The sequence below is a fragment of the Pempheris klunzingeri genome, chromosome 22 (genome assembly GCF_042242105.1).
Source record: "Pempheris klunzingeri isolate RE-2024b chromosome 22, fPemKlu1.hap1, whole genome shotgun sequence".
Taxonomy (NCBI): domain Eukaryota; kingdom Metazoa; phylum Chordata; class Actinopteri; order Acropomatiformes; family Pempheridae; genus Pempheris; species Pempheris klunzingeri.
This window is the reverse complement of record NC_092033.1, coordinates 8,299,131-8,317,583: the sequence shown is the minus strand read 5'-3', so window position 1 is coordinate 8,317,583 and position 18,453 is coordinate 8,299,131. Positions and strand designations below refer to the sequence as shown.

The window sequence follows — 18,453 nt, the reverse complement described above, 5'->3', positions numbered from 1 at the left end:
GGTTTGTGATCATAGGTTGAGTGTGAACGCCCTCATCAGGCCAAAAGAGGTATAAAGCAGCATAAACGCTTACAGAACCACTGCTCGACAAGTTCTTTTTATTATCCAGAACAACCAGTCAATGTGATAAAGTGAATTTGCTAATTTATTTTTCCCATAGAATTAATCCTATAAATTCTTATGTCAAACAGTATTTGGAGTTTTTCATGTTATTATTAATATTTTTTATCAGTGTCCAGTCACTGTGGATGTTATATCTGCCCTGGCTCGGCGCCCTTACAGAATAAAGCGTTAACATCATACAGTACACAAGAGGCTCTCCTTCTCTGTGCTTTTGTGTGTGCACATTTTCACACTTTGTCTATGCGTGTGTTTGTTTGCGTCAGGATGTTTGTGGTGCAACAGATACCAGAGAGCAACCTGCTGTTGCTGGTGGTGCAGGCAGACTGTGACTGCTCCAGACAGTACCCCCCCATCACCATGGAGCCCAAGGAAGTCAAATATATCCTTTGGTGTTTTGATATTCATGAGGCATGCTGGTTCAGAGTGCGCTTGTTTTGATTTATCACAGCACCGCCCTGCTTTTACATTCACGCTGGCAATTCACACTGGGAGCTGCTGAGCACAAGCACACTTTTCAGGTTTGGCAGAGCAGGTAATATTTCATTACATAACTCACTGGCATGTAAGTGGCAGAATAAAGTGGAGCACATCTGTACTTCATGTTTGTACCTTTAAAAGTACAGTATGATTATGTAGCCCAAGTGGCCAACATGTATCTTTAAGCATAATCAGTTTGACTTTCTGTTTACCTCAGTCCCTGTTGCTGCAGACTCCCTCTCTTGCTCTGCAGAGGGTGCAGACAGAACAACAAGCAGGAGTCACTAATGTTGCAGCAAGGATGTGATCTCTTACCAGCTTCCCACTAATGAGCACTATGATTGTGCTTTGATTAAGCTTTTGTCACACCCTTAAATTCTGAGGCCCGGTGTGTGCCCAGGGTACATTTGTAAAATATGTTGTTTTGAGTGTGAAATCAATATTTGAATGATAATTCAAAAGAAACCTCAGTTTCCTGTAGTTGCCCCTTGACCCCGCTGTACATAATGCCTCAGTGAAGTGTGACAGGATGAGGTCCCAGAAGATTCGCAGACGTCCCGAATCCTGCCACTCCTACCACCCCCAGGTCAGCCTCTGTTCGGTCCACGCCGTGAACGACCTTGGTGTCAACCAGCTTCTGCAGCCTTTAACCAAGTGTTGATTTTCTTGAAATTTTAAAGAAGTACTTCACTGCTGGAAAGATGGTCTTTTCATGAAAGTGGGCTGCCTATGAATTAGAAAGGAGCAAATATTTTTGTCATTGTTGCTAAATGACCAGAGGGAACATAAAAAGCGCTGTGGTATTGCCATAATTCCTCCACAATGTATTTTGGCTCATGTAAAAAGCTCAGAATGTCTGATTCCAGCATTAAACTATTGACATCATTTCCTTATGGTGGGCATACAGAAAATGCTAAAGTACAATCTCTAGCTCAAACAGCATCACTCAAGACAGTAAAAGTTTGCTGTATTGCCTACATTTGACTCCACTACCCCGTTAAATGCACTTATCTTTTCATAACCTAATTATGATAAAACACACCTCCTGTCATTGTCTTACTTCCACACGTTCTGTGCACCAAATTGTATTTTCTAACTGGGAGATTGTGCTGTTTTCTGTCAATCACAGCTTCTATATCTGCTATCATACTTAGCTTGATTTTACTGAACTGATACCAGAATTCGAGGCTTGAGGTGAAATCTCCTTCTGTGTTGCCTGTTTTGTTTCTGTAGGAGAACGCCAATGACTGCGGAGGAGCTTCTGTTATATCCCTCTCTGCCTCTCTCTTCCTCGCCTGTCTCTCCTTCTCGGCACTTGTCTCCTGATGTTGGGCAACGTCGCTGTTTTACCCGTTTTCATGAAACAGGAGGAGACTGGGGATCACGAGATGTGTTGTACTCACCTCAAATGGATTTTTTTTTTTAAACTAATCCTGCACATTTTGCTCAAGACAACCACAAACGTGGTCTCTGATGACGGACCTTTGATGTCGTTTTTGAGCTTTTATTGGTTGACTCTTGGAAATTATTAAATCTGAACTAAATACTGCAAAGAAAGGAAGTTAATGGGCTGTTGTTTCCATGGATACTTATCCATTTGTTACTTTCTCATACACCACTTTGCATCTCAAACTGAAAAGGAACTAAAGAGATGCAGGTGGCAGCTATGACGTGCATTGATAAAAGGGGATTATGAGTCACACGATGCAACATAGCAAAGACTAGGGGGGAAAAATGTCCCATTTCTCATATCCCACTGAACTGAATATTGCAGACACACATGCATATTATATATGCAGCTACGAGCATGCACACCTCGAGTACTTCATCATCCTGAATGCTTCAGCTTCAGACTTCATTCAAACAATGAATGAGAGAAGGGCGAGAAGGGCTACAGCAATATATGGTGAACATTGTTTAACATCAGTGTTGCTACTGGAAGTGATGTTTTACAGGGTTGTTTTCAATGAGTTTCTCTGAATCTTCTGCAAATTTCAAAGAGTGATGGCACTGTATCAAGAGTTATGTAAAACCCACATAAATATTTTTTAAAAATATAATCAAAGAATCTGGATTTCATCCCAAAAAAATGTGTTTCTTTGACATATCTTTTAAAGAAGTCTGCCTTCTATCTTCATCAGCTGTGTCTTTCTGTGTGTTTCTACATGCTGTGTGCAATTATGTTCATTTAATCGGCGCCACCGTGGAAACTGGAACTCTCACAGGGTTTTTTACATCTACAATCAACATGGACAACACGAGGATGCTACACTTCACTTAGGCTCCAAGGTCATGTAACGGCTACTTACTACTTTACATAAATAACAATCTGATTTTATAAAGTCATGATGAAAGCAAACAAAAATGGATACGCTCACTCTGGGAAAAAAGACTGTCATATGGAAAAATAAATCATACTGCAAAATAGCCTCATTTTAGAAGTGTATGTAAATTAACTATGCGAATCTAAATGCATAGGGTATTTTTCTATTTGCTTGGGTTTCAAATTTTGAACTTCAGCATTTCATTCATCATTATTCTGGGCTGTGAGTGTACCTGTAGCTTTTTTTATGGTATCTCTGCATCAAAAGACAAAGCATGTCTTTAAGTTGATCTCTGATGACAAAATTGCCTGAGAATTTGCCTGTTTATGTACTAGACTCAGATACATGTTTAGTGTGGGTGTGCATCATTACGATATGTTCTGTCTTACTGAGATTTTATTTTAATTTTGTTTGTATTTCCACAATACAATGTTCTGTATATTGTATGGTTGACGTGTCCACATTGTATGTTGATCGACTGAAGCCATTATTTATACCAATTAATTAAATTATCCATATTGTTTTTGTACTGTATTTGTCATCAGTGTGTTTCTGTTTTGTTTGTCAGTGATTAACGTTAGTGCTCATATGAAGATACTAACATTAATACCAGGCTAAAACAGCAGAGAACCAGTCGAGGAATTCCACTAATAATCACAGATTATTATTTACATTTACATTTATCATAGATCAAAGGAAGGTGATCTACCTTTTATCTATTTAATACAGAGGTGGATTAAATCCCAATCATTTCTGTCCACTGACAACAATTTATGATACACAGTCAAAAAAAAGGAAAAATATACTGTAGCCAATAGGAAGTGCTTGAAATTGTTTGAAAATAATGTGAAATATCACAGTAATCTCAAAAAGATATTTAGGTTTTTCTGGATTTTTAAATATTTTCATGGGTAATTGTTACAGTGGACATCTTTATTGAATTCCTGAAATCCATAAAGCATGGTTTATGTAGAAGCAAAACCTTTAGATCTGCACTGTTGAAGCTAAAGTATCAGTGTGAGCTCTCACGTCCCAATAAGCTTTGATACTGCACAGGCAACAGGTACAATCCAAAGATCTCTGCAACTACACAATATCGCTTTACAGAAGAGGTGTAGGTAATGTGATTATAGTATTACTGCATTTGCCTTGAATTTACGGTCTGCAGTATGTGGATTTTTTCATTAATTTTCATATGCTGCAGTAGAATATAAAACATCATCTGGTACAGTTGTCAGATTTCTGTTTTCAGCCCAAAAAAAACAATTATGCACTTTTTAGGGTATGAAGGAAAAATAGTGCTCTGTCATAAAAGCCTCACCTCTCCTCTGTGCCTCTGTGGGGTTATACTACATATTACATTGCATTGCATTGCATACATCATACATTGCATACACAATGCAACACATATCTTATAATGGTAATAAACCCACTCAGTTTTGCTTTTTGCTTGACTGAATCCTCTCAATCTGTCAGGAAAATAATGATTACATGTTAGGAATTATTACAACAATATACATTTGGTGGAAAGTCAAACCTGTAATGTTTCAAGTCTACATTATGAGACACACATTTTGACGGACTAAGTAGGTCATTTGAACTGTTAACCTCAGAATTATAAGAAAGCAAATAACATTTCATCATCTTGTGTTTTACATTTATATTCTCTGGGCAAATATTAGCCTCCTTGTTAAACTCTAGTGTCAGGAATAAACTACTTGCTTGTGTGACTGATATTTATCATTCTGTGGTGTTGTAATGAGTGCAGTTGACCACCGGGGGCGCTGCCCGCCCTCCTCTGTCTCATTGTGTGCGGCTCTGCACCGCCGGGCGGAGAGAGAGACGGGTCAGAGGAAAATGGCGGACGGTGTGGATCACATCGATATCTACGCCGACGTAGAGGAGGAATTTAGCCAGGTATTTGAGCCACATTCACCACGAGTCGACTCATGCTGCTATTTTCTGTATATTTATGTAATATTTTTTTGTTATTGTGGTCGGACCGCGGCGTCTTCTGTTGTTCCCACGAGCCTCTCTGGCATACAGGCCCGCCTCCACCATGCTGCAAGCCTGCATCCTCAGCTACGATTATCGCGGCGAAATGCTGCTGTTGTCTGTGATGTTGTCGACATTTAACACGGTGCATGCAGCATGCAGCAACTGATATGCAGTTTGTAAATGTGTATTATTAGTTTGGAAATGCTCAGAGCAGCCGCTTTCATTGTTCAGCACTCACAGGTCGAGGCCTGTCCTCCGGTGGCGGGCTAATGAGCCAAACAAACGAAGTTACGACAGCTAGCTAGGTAGCTAGCTAGCTAATAGAAGCAAACTTTGGGTTGAAACGGCGTTATTTTAAATGTTAAATGGTTAAGTATGAAATGTTACCTACATGAATTAGAAGCTCATTTAGCTAAATACTGTGTGTCATTGACTGCTAGCTTCTTCTAGCATTAATGTATCTGCTAGGTGACGCTAGCTTTGTTGTGTTCTTCCTCCACACACATCGGCCCCATCTAGGATGCAAATAATTAATTCGTCTGTTATTTAGTGACCAAGTTATCTCGCAACGTCCTGCCGGTACAGTCCTCCTGGGTTGTGTGTTATGAAGACCAGTGTGCGCTCCTGAGCTGCATTCAGCAGCTCGTGCTTGGACTTGCACCGCTTGCTGTTTCGTTCATGATTATTTAACTAAACCTGCGATCAACTAAGCCGATCAGTTGGTTACACGTATCCTTCATGCTGCAACGTAACAGCAAAAAAACAGTGTATTTGTCAAAAGTTAGTAAAAGTCTCACTTTAGCGACCGTAGTTCTCTTAATGTGGTTTATGTTGGAGTGTCAGTAATGCATTAGTATTACTGTGAGACGGACAAAAGGGTCCATTAAACCTGCTGAGTCTACCAATGATCAGCTTAATGTTATTTAGACAGACGTACAAGGTGACTGTGATTTCCTCAATAACCTGTTCTGCATGCACTCTGTTAATGTCAGTTGCACATTGTTGGTCACATGCACACAGCATATGACTTAGGTATTTGCTTGCCTCAGGCACTTGAAGTATAGTTTACTGTGCTTTAAGATAAGTAGCATAACATGTCTGCCTATTTAGCTGTTTGGCAATAAACAGCCAAACAGCTTAGATGGATTTACTGTAATGTAACGGCACAGTAAGATACCATATTCCTTTATTGGTCCCACGACGGGGAAAGTTACAAATGTTTTTTTTTTTAAAAATACATTTTTGAGGTTATCAATTTACATCCGTCTAAATGTATCCAGTGATTGCAGTTAATTTTTTGCATGTCTGCCAACTTACAGCATACTCCAACACTGATATGTAAGTGAGAAACAGTTGTTGCGTTTATGCCTGTGATCTGTACACTGTCAGCATTGAGACTTTGGACATAATTAGCCCTGTTGAAGTAACAGAAAGAAATGGCCTCGTGGATGGAAACGACAATACCCACATTTCCTCAAATTGATAATATTTATTGCACATCTAATCATCAGGATTTCTTATCCCACCACATACGGCTGCAAGAAAACTAAAACACTAAACTATCTCCCTGTAGTGTGTTCTGAATGTGATGGAAAAATTAAAACGTTATCTGGTTCTACACAGTTTGGAACTAAATATTGTGCAGCTTTATCAGATTACGCACACCCACAGATGACATGTATGTAATCGATGTGGTGGAAGTCACTGAACGGTTCCTATCTTGCTTAACAGGAAGCTGACTACCCGGTTCATGAGCAGATTGACCTTTATGATGATGTAATATCGCCATCGGCCAACAATGGTGATGCTCCAGAAGACCGCGACTACTTGGACACACTGCCTGCGCCAGGCGGTGCAGAGGGAGGGAAGAGTGCCCCGCCCAACGTGGTATACACCTACACAGGCAAAAGGATTGCTCTGTACATAGGAAACCTCACATGGGTGGGTATCAGAAAATTCTGTGCAGACTGCTTATACATGTACAAGAAAGTTTGGATGCCATATGCTCTGAAACATTTTCTTTAAAGTAAAGCCATTAAAGACAAAGAAATCTTGTGTAATGCCAAATATAGACCTACAAATGTATCTGCAAGTTGTCGTTAGTGTTAAAAGCTGTACATTTATCCTGATGATGCTGTGCTTTTACACAGTGGACAACAGATGAGGACCTGACGGAAGCCATCCGGTCGGTAGGCATCACAGATGTGTTGGAGATCAAGTTCTTTGAAAACAGAGCCAATGGCCAGTCAAAAGGGTGAGCTTTTTGTTATGTTTTTGTTACATGATTGGACTAAAGCACAACCCGCTATAGGTCAGGATATTTACTTTGTTTTTGTTTTCATTCTGCCTGAATCTGACTGTATGTCCTCTTCACTTGTAGGTTTGCACTGGTTTGTGTTGGGTCAGAGGCATCATCCAGGAAGTTAATGGAGCTGCTGTCAAAGAGGGAGCTCCATGGTCAGAATCCCATCGTCACACCATGCAACAAACAGTCCCTCAGCCAGTTTGAGATGCAGTCACGCAAAAGTAAGTAGGACAAGTGCACACTTGCCATCAGTCTGTTTAAAAATGCACTCAGCGGAAGTAAATTTAACACGCGCGTATGTTGTGATGCTGGTATAAAGAGATTGTGTAAAAGAAATTTGCAAAAGCTCATTAGTTTGTCTGCTGCAAAGGCACTCGTGCAGTCGTGTATTACTTCAGTCACTGATCCAGACGTGTTCAAGTGTGGACGGAAGGCAGACAAATGTATTATTTAATGCATTTAATCAGAACACTCATCTCCTCATTTCACAGGTACCCAGTCAGGCCAGATGTCTGGGGAAGGTAAAGCTGGTCCCCCTGGCGCTGGCCCTCGTGGAGGTTTCCCCATGGGTCGAGGCAGAGGCAGGTTCCCTGGACCACCCGGCCCCGGAGGAGACCGCTTCCCTGGTCCTGTAGGGCCTGGAGGGCCACCACCACACTTCCCTGGTTAGTCTGGTAACAAGTCTTTGTGCGAGTACGGTAGGGCTAAAGCCCCTCTGATGATATTTAACAGGTGCAGAAGTCAGAAGGAAGTGCTGATTTTAAACTATACTTATCTAGTGTTGTAAATATCAAACAGTTCTTAAATTTACTGAAATTATTTGTAGCCTGAGTGTGGGAGGGTAGCCTGCTGTTAGAACATTGGCAGGTTAATTCAGCCACTGACATTTACTGAAAATCACTACATGTCTCTTAATTTGTTTTAGGTATTTCAACAATGGTGTTTTTTTTTATCCTACGCATGGGGAAAAAAATTCAAGTCATTGGTCCGTGTTGAATGTTACATTGAAATTGCTGTACCAAACGCATTGCGTTCATGGCAGAAAACATGTTTGTGTCCTGATAGCATTTGTACTGGAAAACCAGCTGAATTTTGTTTCCATTCTCATTGAAGTGGATAAAATCATTTTCCAGTCTCAGCAGTAGGGGAAAATTCACAGATGGATGCACTGGTAAACCATACACATCACGACTCACAGTTAGCTCACTACAACATACATGATGTGATGTGTACGTATCCGTTTATTGGGAATCATCGCTGATAGTGGTTGTGCTCTGTCAGTTGTTGCTTATGGGTCAGTGGATTCCTGACTTAAATGGCGTTGTTAAAAGATGGCTGCATATTTTGAATTTTATGTTTTCGTTTTCAGGCATTTGTCATTCATGTGGTGATTTGTTTTACTATAATATAGCAGTGCAACAGGTTGAAGTGATCATCACAGTGTGACAAGTGCCTCGAAGTTAATGTGGGATTGATAATTAAAATTCTGCTCTCTGTCTGGCATTGCGGCTCTGTTAGCACAGTCCAGGCTTTGCTCCTACTAACATCCGCATGGATCCAAGGCTAGTCTGTAGTGTGTGTTTCTTGTGAGGGATCTCTCACCCATTAAATCCTTCCTGGCAGGGCTGTGTCTTTGCATGTTTCCCTCCCCATCTGGTTTGTTCTCTCTTCACCCCCAGTTGACCAAATAATCCTTCCCTGGCTGCAGTTTTCTGCTCACTGAAATTTCCAACACCATTCCTTGAGCAGTTTGCTGAAAGCTTTACTTGGCAAGCTACCAACCTTAAACTCCCCGCAGATCTCGGATTGGCTGCCTTACACATAGTAGGAGAGAATGGAGTTGCCAGCTTTTCTCTTTTTTTTCCATTTTTGCGTCTTTTTTTCAGCTCCATCCCACCTTTTTCACATCTCCCCTTTTGCTTAGTGGCTGGTGCCCCATGCTGCTGGGATGTGACAGGCCTTCAGCTAGTAGGCAGAAGTTTATTAAGGGAAGACTTGTGATTGGTTTGCTTTCTTCCCCATTAGGCTCGGGGATGAGACCAGATCTGATTAGGCACCAAGATGGCCCACTGATGGATATGAGTTTCAATCCCTTCCCGCCGGGGGGCAGGAACGGGAGCTGGCGTGGCAGAGGTGAAACACCTCGATTGATCTGACTGATTTGATCGATCGCCTTTTTATCCTAACCCTCAGCTGTTTGTTCATAGGAGTTAAGCAAAGTTGACTGCTCCAAAAACAGCTGAATCTCTCACAAAGTCCCTAAATCCCTTAACAGACAATTTCCATCAAATACCGTTGGCCCCACATGAGGCCAGAATAAATATTTCAATGTTTTCACACTAAAATATTTTAGAGAAGAATACCATTTAGCTTTCTTCTTTTGAGGTCAGTTTGGACCAAAAAATTCAACCAAAGAAAATGATTTTGTTAAAAAAGAAATCCTAAGACTGAAGAAGCAGAAGCACACTGCAAGTTTCGAAGGCAGTCCTGCATTCTGCCTACCACATTCATACTGCCTATGGCCAGTAAACCAAATAAACGTTTTTTTATTGCAATTATTATATCTAATCAAAATACATACAGCACTTATCTACTTCTTTTACTCTTCAATCCTCAAAGGATGTTTAATGGACAAGAATAAACTCATTTGTACTGCTCACTTGTCTTAATTGACATCTCATTAGTGGCCATTGCATGGATTAATCTAGTGTGCCCTCTCTTCAAGTGTTCAGGAAAAAGAATCCAGCTTCACATGCAGGGCCTCTGGTTTAAAAGAAAGCCTGCTTCAAACAATTTGCTATAAGTGTATCTCATCATCTGTTCTTTTGCCTTCCGTTTTCATTTGCCGCATTTTTTTGTGTGGCCTTTTTGACATTTGTTGTTCCTTTGTTGTAGCTATGGCTTGCTCTTCCTTAACTGTCTGTCATTGTCCCTGCTTTGAACTGCCTTAAGAGGTACCTAAGGGTATTTACATTTGAAGGAAAACACAGAAACAGGCTTCTACAGGATATTAGAAGTAGAGCTTGACTGATAAGTCAGCCGAGCCAGTATGCGCTTTTGTTTTAAACCTTAAATTATTTTCAAGTGGAAGAAGTCTTTGTGATTTCGCTGTCAAACTCAATAATGTTGGGGAGAGATGTACCTGCTGTAACAGACAAAACATAACGAATTCACTAGATCTTACTTCGTCTCATGCACTTCTATTTTGTCCCTTGTGATTTCTTTTAGGTGGGATGCAGGGCCCCCCACGTCCTCCTCCAGGTCCCCCTGGCCCACCAGGACCTCCACCTCCTGGCCAGGGCCTCCCCCCTCCGCTCGCTGGTCCTCCAAATCGTGGCGACAGGCCTCCTCCACCTGTTCTCTTCCCTGGTCAGTTTGGCCAGCCTCCAATGGGACCGCTTCCCCCAGGCCCCCCTCCTCCAGGTTACGGCCCTCCCCCTGGTCCCCCACCCCCTCAACAGGGTCCACCACCACCGGGACCCTTCCCTCCTCGTCCCCCAGGCCCCATTGGGCCCCCCATGGCTTTGGCTCCTCCTCCACACATGCCAGGTCCTCCACCAGGTGGACCACCACCAGCACCCCATGTCAACCCTGCTTTCTTCCCCCCACCTGGCAACAACAATATGCCTCCCAACGACAACCGGGGCCCCCCTGGACCAAACGATCCATATGGACGCCCACCACCGTATGAGAGAGGGGACTATGGCCCAGGAGGCCGGTAAGAATTGGTGGAGGAGGTGGAACAAACAATCAATACACCAAGTTTATATGATGTTGTGAAAATACATGAAATCCACACGTTTCAGCGGTGCCTATTTTAACTCTGGAACTAAACATGATGTGTGATTGTGTGTATTTGCAGAGAAATGGAGGCATCACGGACCCCTCTGAGCGAGGCAGAGTTTGAGGAGATCATGAACAGGAACAGAGCCATCTCCTCCAGCGCCATATCTAGAGCGGTGTCTGACGCCAGTGCAGGTAAGACACATGCTACACGGGTGCTTAATATGGATGTGCTCAGATTTTTCACCACCAAGACAAAAACTGAGAGCCAATTAAAGTTTAATACAACCTTATGTTCTCTGTAGCTGACTATGGCAGTGCCATAGAGACCTTGGTGACAGCCATCAGTCTGATTAAACAGTCCAAAGTGTCAGCAGACGACCGCTGTAAGGTCCTCATCAGTTCCCTGCAGGACTGTCTCCATGGCATTGAGTCAAAAAGCTACGGCTCCGCCTCCAGGTAAGATTTAATTTACCGCAGTTGCTATGGCATGTAGCACTGGAGTTCAAAGATCAAAGAGTTCAGAGACTATTAAACTTTGAACCCCCTCAGTCCAATGAAGTTTTTCTGTGTGTGCCAGGCGAGAGCGTTCCAGGGAACGAGACCACAGCCGTTCCAGAGAAAAGAGCCGACGACACAAGTCCCGCAGTCGAGACCGGCATGAGGACTATTACCGAGAACGCAGTCGGGAGCGGGACCGCCACCGTGAGAGGGACCGGGACCGAGACCGAGAGAGGGAGAGGGAGAGGGAGTACCGACACCGCTAGATGAGAAGGAAGGTGGGTACAACTTTTCCCATGCTGTCATAAGCTCTCTTCTGTGTTCTTCATCACTACACTTGTCTTAGACTTGAGCTGAGCCACTTTAATTTAGGCTGCAGTAACCCAAACCACATGGCAGAAGAAGAAAACACGAGTGTTGGGTTTACAAAAGTCTGCTCTGATTGCTCACAAAGGCTTCAGTTTAGTTCAGAGCCCAAATTTGCTGTCTAGAATAACAGGAATATTGTTTTTGCCCCGAGTACAGTCACACATAAGCCATTAAAAATTTCTTTAAGATTTCTAAAACTTTAGAAATAAGGTCAAATGGTGTTAAAGCTTATACGTTTTGTAGAATTTACATTGTAGAATGACTGAATTTTTGAGAAAGGGGACATGGAGAGATGAGGTAAGCAAAGGAAAGACTTCTAAAACTCGGTCTGTTGGTTTCAGGTAGGTGGAAGGTAAGTCTAAAATTTCACAATTGGTGATCATAGTTGTGTTATTGTGTACTTGGTCTTTCAAACAACGTGTGTAATACACACTCGATGTATTCAGCATGCTGCTTTGCACAGAGGGGATTGTAAGAGTTGTATCTATGCTGTGGTTCTCCCCAAATCAGCCAACACACTGACAGTTACTGTAAACTGTGACTTTGTGGATACATTGTTACTTTTTGGTCTACATGCCTCAGAAGCTGGTCATTTGGAACATTTTGTCAGCTGAAATTTTTGTGTTCTGCCAAATAAATTTCAAAATAAAAGAATGAGCTCTCTGGCATGGATGTGTGCATGGCAAGAAAGTAGTACCAACCTGCTGTTTGTACACGTTTGTCTGTGGTCGGTAAGGTTTTGTACAAGTCCTGCCTTTTTAGCAGTTCAGACAACTTTGAACATCTGTCTGGACCATTAAAAGTTAAAATGATCAAATCTTTTGGTTTTACCAGCAGCCATGGCCAGTGGACCAAAAAAAGTTGAGAAATTTCTGACTTGAACGTCAAGGGTTCAATACTTACTTGCCATTTCATTACATGTGAGTTAAAGCTAACTAAAGTGTACTGTGACTGCTGAGTTGGTTTGTCAGTGTACTTGTAAAAATAGTTTGTCGACTGATGGCAGGTTTCAGATGTCAAAATACTCCTCATCTCATACAGATTTAGTATTTTGTGTGGTCTATTTGTTCAGATTTTATTGTATGTTTAGAAGAAAAAAATTTCAATGTTCAGCATGTAGTTGACCAATTTACATTATGTAAATGTTCCAGGCATAGTAATGTTGTATGCAAATTACCACTTCAGTTTAAAAGAATACAAGTATCATTGCAATGTTATAATTCCCAAAAGGTGAACATTTATCAAACAGTGTCTATCTGATGATTTTTGGACACAGAAGAATGTGATTATGCCGTATTTGCATGTCAGTAATATTGCCTGACATTTTACTTTTGTCACACTGAATGTTTTGTAGCCTTGCGTTGCTCACTTTTGAACCATTGTACCTCAATTTAAGATGTTGGGGTAAAGTGAAAAAAATATCCATACCTTTTGATATCATGTTCTGCCGAAAATAGATGTTCGTGTGATGTCCAGATGTTGATTCCCTTAGTACACATAATGTAATTTAAGTACAAAGATCAAAAGAAAAACAAAAAAATCATTACTGTGCTCAGATTTATCAGTGGCTTTGAACATTGATCAAATAATTTACAGTAAGGATCAGCACATAATCAATTGCAGTATCTTACAGGCATATTATTGTCAAAACTAAATCATGTGTAAACATGGAACAATAAGTTTGGCTTTCACGACCCAGGGTCAGAAAATCTGTTTTCAGATCTCAAGTTTTTGTGCTCGTTATCAGACCATCATTTAATTTTTAGTTTTGTTGTCTGTAGTAAATCAGAAGGAAATCATGATTTTATCTTTGAGAACTTCTAAATAGTTTTCATGCTAATATGTTATTTGTTACTTGTCATTGTTGACAGATGCATGGTAGAAATTTACATTTTAATATTTGGTTTTTATGACACTTGTGTACACTGAAATGGGTTCAGTTTCGGCTGCAGTGTTTAAATGATAAATCTTAGGTTGGCAAGAGATCAGAAACGTATTTTGGCTCATAGCATAAAGTGTTTTGCTGGCTTTTTGGATGTGAAGTCATGTCATGGATGAGTTGTAGATTCATTTATCTGAAACTGCTTTACACCAGCTTGTACACAAGTAATATTGATTCCACATGATCAATGGTGTGTTGCTCTCAAACTTGTTTCGGCTAATACTCTTAGACGGGCTTGTGTTTTTCCTGGATTCTAGTTGTTAGGCTCTCACTAATGATTTTATAATATTTGTGGGAAGATGTTTTCTTCCTTTTGCATGTTGAACAAGATTATGATATGTGTAAAGTTTTGGAACTGCAGTTGAAATATCTGGTTTGAACGTCTTTGTTTGTCGTTGTGATGTCCTTAATTGCCAAAGCACCGTGATGTCTGTGGTGTTGTGTATAAACCAGTCCTCATAGAACGGAGACTAGTAGGTTACATGGACCCCTCAGATGTACAGTTATGCATCACCCCAAATAATATTTCTCATAATTTTGAATGAGCTTTCAATCATGAACGTAATTCACTTTGACAGATGCGGATGTGTGTGCTCACAGAGCAGGATATATGCTCTATACTGAAGACACATTTCTTATAAATGCATTTTTTGTGCCTCAGTTTCACTCATACTGAGAAATATTAACTGGGGTGGTTTTGCTTGTAGAGTTGCTGAATTCAAAAAGCAGACAAAATCTAAACCGAGTATAATTTAGTGATTTAGTGTCTCACTAATTTGTCATGTGATAGAAATAATGTAGAGTTGTCCCACCGTTAGCTGTCAACTCCAGCTAAGTTAATCTAATATTTGTTCCACCCTATTTTTACTGAAAAGTAAGACTTTGTGTCCACTGGAAACCTCTTTACAAATTCTAAATGTATTAAAACAGAGTTGGCCTTGTATTCCTTCACATAAAGCATATAATTTGTACATTTTCACAGTAGCAACAGCTATTGTCAAACCCTTTTTAAGCACTGCATTTTCATTGTAGAATTGCAACATCAGTCACTGTAGTGTCATCTAACACACATTTTGTTATCTCGGTTAGATAAGAGATTCCCCGTGGGCACAAGGCTTAATAACTTTTGGGAATATGTAGATGCCAAAAATGTTTTTGAGTATATTTTTACCAAAATGTGTGTCTAAATGAAATGACTAAAGACCAATAGATCAAAATCCACTTTTGCACATTCAGTCTGATATCCCAGAGCATGGAAGTCAGAAAAAAAATTAAGCATATTGTTTTTTTATCCCTTATAGTAGTATGGCTATTTGTTGTGTCCAGATGTCCTTTAACACTGTTTTATCTGTTGTCCCATATTACCATGGCAGGGTGGGGGGTATACACTGTTTGCACTAGGCTGAAATGACTTTTTATGCTATCTCTTTAGTCTGTCTGTAGGTGTGTGTGTTTTGGGGTTCACAGCCCTTATGTCCTTTTCAAACAAGCGTGCTATTTTCTCATTTTAAACCAGGGTCAATCGGAGTTTCAGTTGCAGGCCTGCAATAGGTATTCATGTCCATTAAAATAACAGGCAATAGAATTCATACTTGAATAGATGTAAAGAGACTTGAATATATGTGACTGAAAGAGATGGCCTCAGGGCAAGGTATGGTTTTTGACACAATTTGGCTCAGCTAATGCAGCTGAAGAATTGGAATTCTTTAGAAATGTTCTCAGGTTATTATGGCCAACAAAGTAGTGATGTAGTTGTCACAGCAACTAAAAGTACAAAAGTGGGAATCAAAGGTGATGCCCACAGGCATGCTATAATGTCCAAATATTATTTGTAAAAAGGATTTTTTTTTATGGTAAGTATCAACAACTTAGAGGGCTGACAGTATTTCATGCACTGCTTGACCCTGGTTTGACTCTGAACTGTTTCATTTCCATGCTGTATTAGCTGACACACTGCTACACATTTTGATATGTTCCATTAACTATTATTATCTATAATGAACATAAATTCAACAGGCAAAAGATTTGGTAGTCTGTATGGATGTAATTTGCCTATGGACAGCTCAGTCATGCCCATTCCCACTTGTACTGGATGTTATAGGTCAATAGTTGTACTAGAGGCTTTAATTGGCTCACTATTATAAATAATAGTGACACATTGAGTTTGTGTTGTGTAAAATACTGTTATTGTTGGCTGAACTGTTTTTATCTGCAGCCATGTAAAACGGCCCTTTTCTACTAATCGAAAGTTTCAACATGCATTTGAACCTTTGAACCATGTAAACTAATCTGTACTTGCCTGTAAGTGAGGCCTTTTTGGTGTAGATACCAGTTGTAATTCATCCTGTAAAGCAAAAAATTGATAAGAATAGTGAGTGAATTTGAAATGACTTTCTGTATCAGAATTGTTGTCATTTCATCTGATAAATTGAATATTTCTGTTAAGAGGTACTTCAAATTGGGTTCAATTGTGATCAGGTCAGTGGACCATTGTTGATTGACCATTGCTGCTGCCATTTATAACTGTGATTATGATTGTTGCCTTTCCGGTTTCCTCTTCCTTGCATGCTCGACTCTGTCTTTCTCAATTATAAGTACAAAATATTGCACTTCATTCACTGGCATTGTTTACTAGACCATAAAGGGTTATACTTAATTACATGTTATATGTTTTTGAAAAAAAAAGTAAGTGGGTGATTGTGGGCGGCTGTGGCAGAGTATCACCTGTTGTGCCTGATTCAGATGCGTGCCTTTCTCCTCGTAGTTTTGTGTTTTGATCTTCAACTCTTTGTCCTTTCTGTGTCTTTTTCTCCTGTATTGGTTAATTTCCTGAAAAAAAGGGCTGTGTTGCAACCAGTCATGCACTGTTTCTCTGGTATGTGACAGGGATTCAAGTTTTCAGTGTTAAGTATTTAGCTGTGTACCTCATGCCCATTTAGGTAAAATATGTTTTTGAAGTAGCTGAATGACAAACATAGGGTCTATTTTGCTATACTTATGAGAAATGGCTAACACAGGATAAATTATTACTTAACTGATTTGTTGTCAAGATATGAAAATACAACTACCAATGGCCCGTGTCCTACAAGCTTACCTTTAAAAGACCTAAGAAAGTAAGCTGCCCACAATTGAAGAGGATTAGTGTTGTTCAACCCAATGTAGCTTTGTCCTTCAGACTTTATGAACATTTTGACTGTAGACACTTCTTTACAAAAGAAGTCCAACTTCACTATCCTGAGTTTTTAGAGATACATTTTACATGTGAGTTACTGTCAAAAGAGCTACATGTAACGTGCAAGCATTTATATATGAATTTACTTAACATACATACAAACCATTTCAAACTTGTGTTTCTAAAACATTGCATTTAGGCATAAACTTGACTGAATATTGATATTCTGCCGTGTGTATTGACTGAGATTTCAAATCTGCCTTAAAATATTTCCTGTTCAAGTTTGCATGACATGTTTCCCTGTGTCTGTGCTGGGGCTGGGGGCAATACACACTCAACGGAGCATTTAGTGAAACCAGTGTCCTAACAGAAGTCTGCCATTTATATGGCTTGTTTTCAGAGACTTTAAACGTTGTCATGACCACACGGCCCATGTCACGATACATTTTTCAGGAGGCGGACTTTGATGAAGTCCAGCCTTGCGGCTCAAAGTGATGGTGAATTGAACCCAGCCCTGGTGTGCACTATGTGCGTGTAGTCTAGAGGTTTAGTGGTGAGGGGTGGGGAAAGTGTTCACTGTTGGGCTGCCTCGAAACCAAACTCCACCCTTCGTTTTGACACCTTTCAGCTAACGAGGATCAAGGATGGATGGAAGGAAAAGGAGGGAGAATTTCAGTGCGCCGCCACCTCCCCACCCTGCATGACCGGACAGGATTACAACCACCACCTCTTCCTCCACCCCTCCATCTCTCCTCTCCGTCTCTACCCATCCTTCTCTCTGTCTGTTCATCTTGTCTGCCTGACTAAGAGCAGTGGATGGAAGACCCTGACCAGTGTAAGGCTATGTTATCCAAACATCTATACTCATGGTAACTAAAGATGAAAGAAAAGAAACTTTCCAAACAGCTCTTTTATTTTTATGATGTTTTATTTGACATGAAGATGACTACGTGAAGCTTTTTTTTTTTGCAAAGAAACAATAAAATGGCCCACACAACTCCCCCACTAGAAGTCACAACATTACATCCTATTTGTTTTTTTATTTTTCCTTGGCTCGCTGTACTGTGTACATTCAGTTTAGAGATCCGTTTTTATAGGGTACATATGTGATGTTTTCTCCCCTCCCCTCCTGCTCATTCTCATTTATTCTTTTCATGGTTAATATGTTTGTAAATGTCTCTCTGCTTTTGATTAAAAACTAGATGGTGTTGTAATAAAAAATGTTTACTGAGGTACTCAATGCATTTGGTGAATTCCTCTATATGTTTGGCTCATTTATATTAAATGTATATTTTGGACTGCAAACTGTTTTTCATATTGAATTTGTCTACATTTAGTTTGAAGATTTTTAGCTGTATTAGCAAGTTTGATAAAATAGGGCCCTCTCTTCCTTTTTGTTGTTTTATGTTATTTTATTCAAATGGACAAAACCTTTACAAGGTAAGACAAATTAGACTAA

General features: G+C 40.3%; 2 protein-coding genes across 3 annotated transcripts in view; both read left to right on the top strand.

Annotated features, from left to right (window-relative positions):
• The window catches only part of cacna2d4a (calcium channel, voltage-dependent, alpha 2/delta subunit 4a), an 83,889-nt gene extending 80,478 nt beyond the window's left edge, over window positions 1–3,411 (top strand). Inside the window, exons 38-40 of the mRNA XM_070853484.1 lie at window positions 387–514; window positions 1,116–1,186; window positions 1,834–3,411. Of these exons, the coding sequence (XP_070709585.1) occupies window positions 387–514; window positions 1,116–1,186; window positions 1,834–1,926 (292 nt within the window). The 3' untranslated portion in view covers window positions 1,927–3,411. The remainder of the gene's footprint in view (window positions 1–386; window positions 515–1,115; window positions 1,187–1,833) is intronic.
• Window positions 3,412–4,763: 1,352 nt separating this feature from the next.
• cpsf6 (cleavage and polyadenylation specific factor 6) lies at window positions 4,764–18,229 on the top strand. Of its 2 annotated transcripts, XM_070853737.1 has the most exons (11): window positions 4,764–4,841; window positions 6,654–6,863; window positions 7,073–7,176; window positions 7,303–7,448; window positions 7,719–7,892; window positions 9,253–9,360; window positions 10,456–10,945; window positions 11,090–11,205; window positions 11,316–11,469; window positions 11,591–11,789; window positions 17,623–18,229. In XM_070853737.1, exons 1-10 carry the CDS (start codon window positions 4,782–4,784, stop codon window positions 11,775–11,777), a joined length of 1,749 nt encoding a protein of 582 aa, XP_070709838.1. In that variant the 5' UTR covers window positions 4,764–4,781; the 3' UTR covers window positions 11,778–11,789; window positions 17,623–18,229. The 2 variants fall into 2 exon arrangements, with proteins under 2 accessions (XP_070709838.1, XP_070709839.1); XM_070853738.1 differs by lacking the exon at window positions 9,253–9,360.
• The last annotated feature ends 224 nt before the right edge of the window (window positions 18,230–18,453 follow it).

What these genes read in the sequence shown, in the direction of transcription:
- cpsf6 (XM_070853737.1), top strand. Translation starts at nt 4,782, where the DNA reads ATGGCGGACGGTGTGGATCACATCGATATCTACGCCGACGTAGAGGAG. An exon ending in ACATAGGAAACCTCACATGG is followed by an intron (nt 6,864 to 7,072) that starts GTGGGTATCAGA and finishes GCTTTTACACAG; the next exon opens with TGGACAACAGATGAGGACCT. An exon ending in GGTGTCTGACGCCAGTGCAG is followed by an intron (nt 11,206 to 11,315) that starts GTAAGACACATG and finishes TGTTCTCTGTAG; the next exon opens with CTGACTATGGCAGTGCCATA.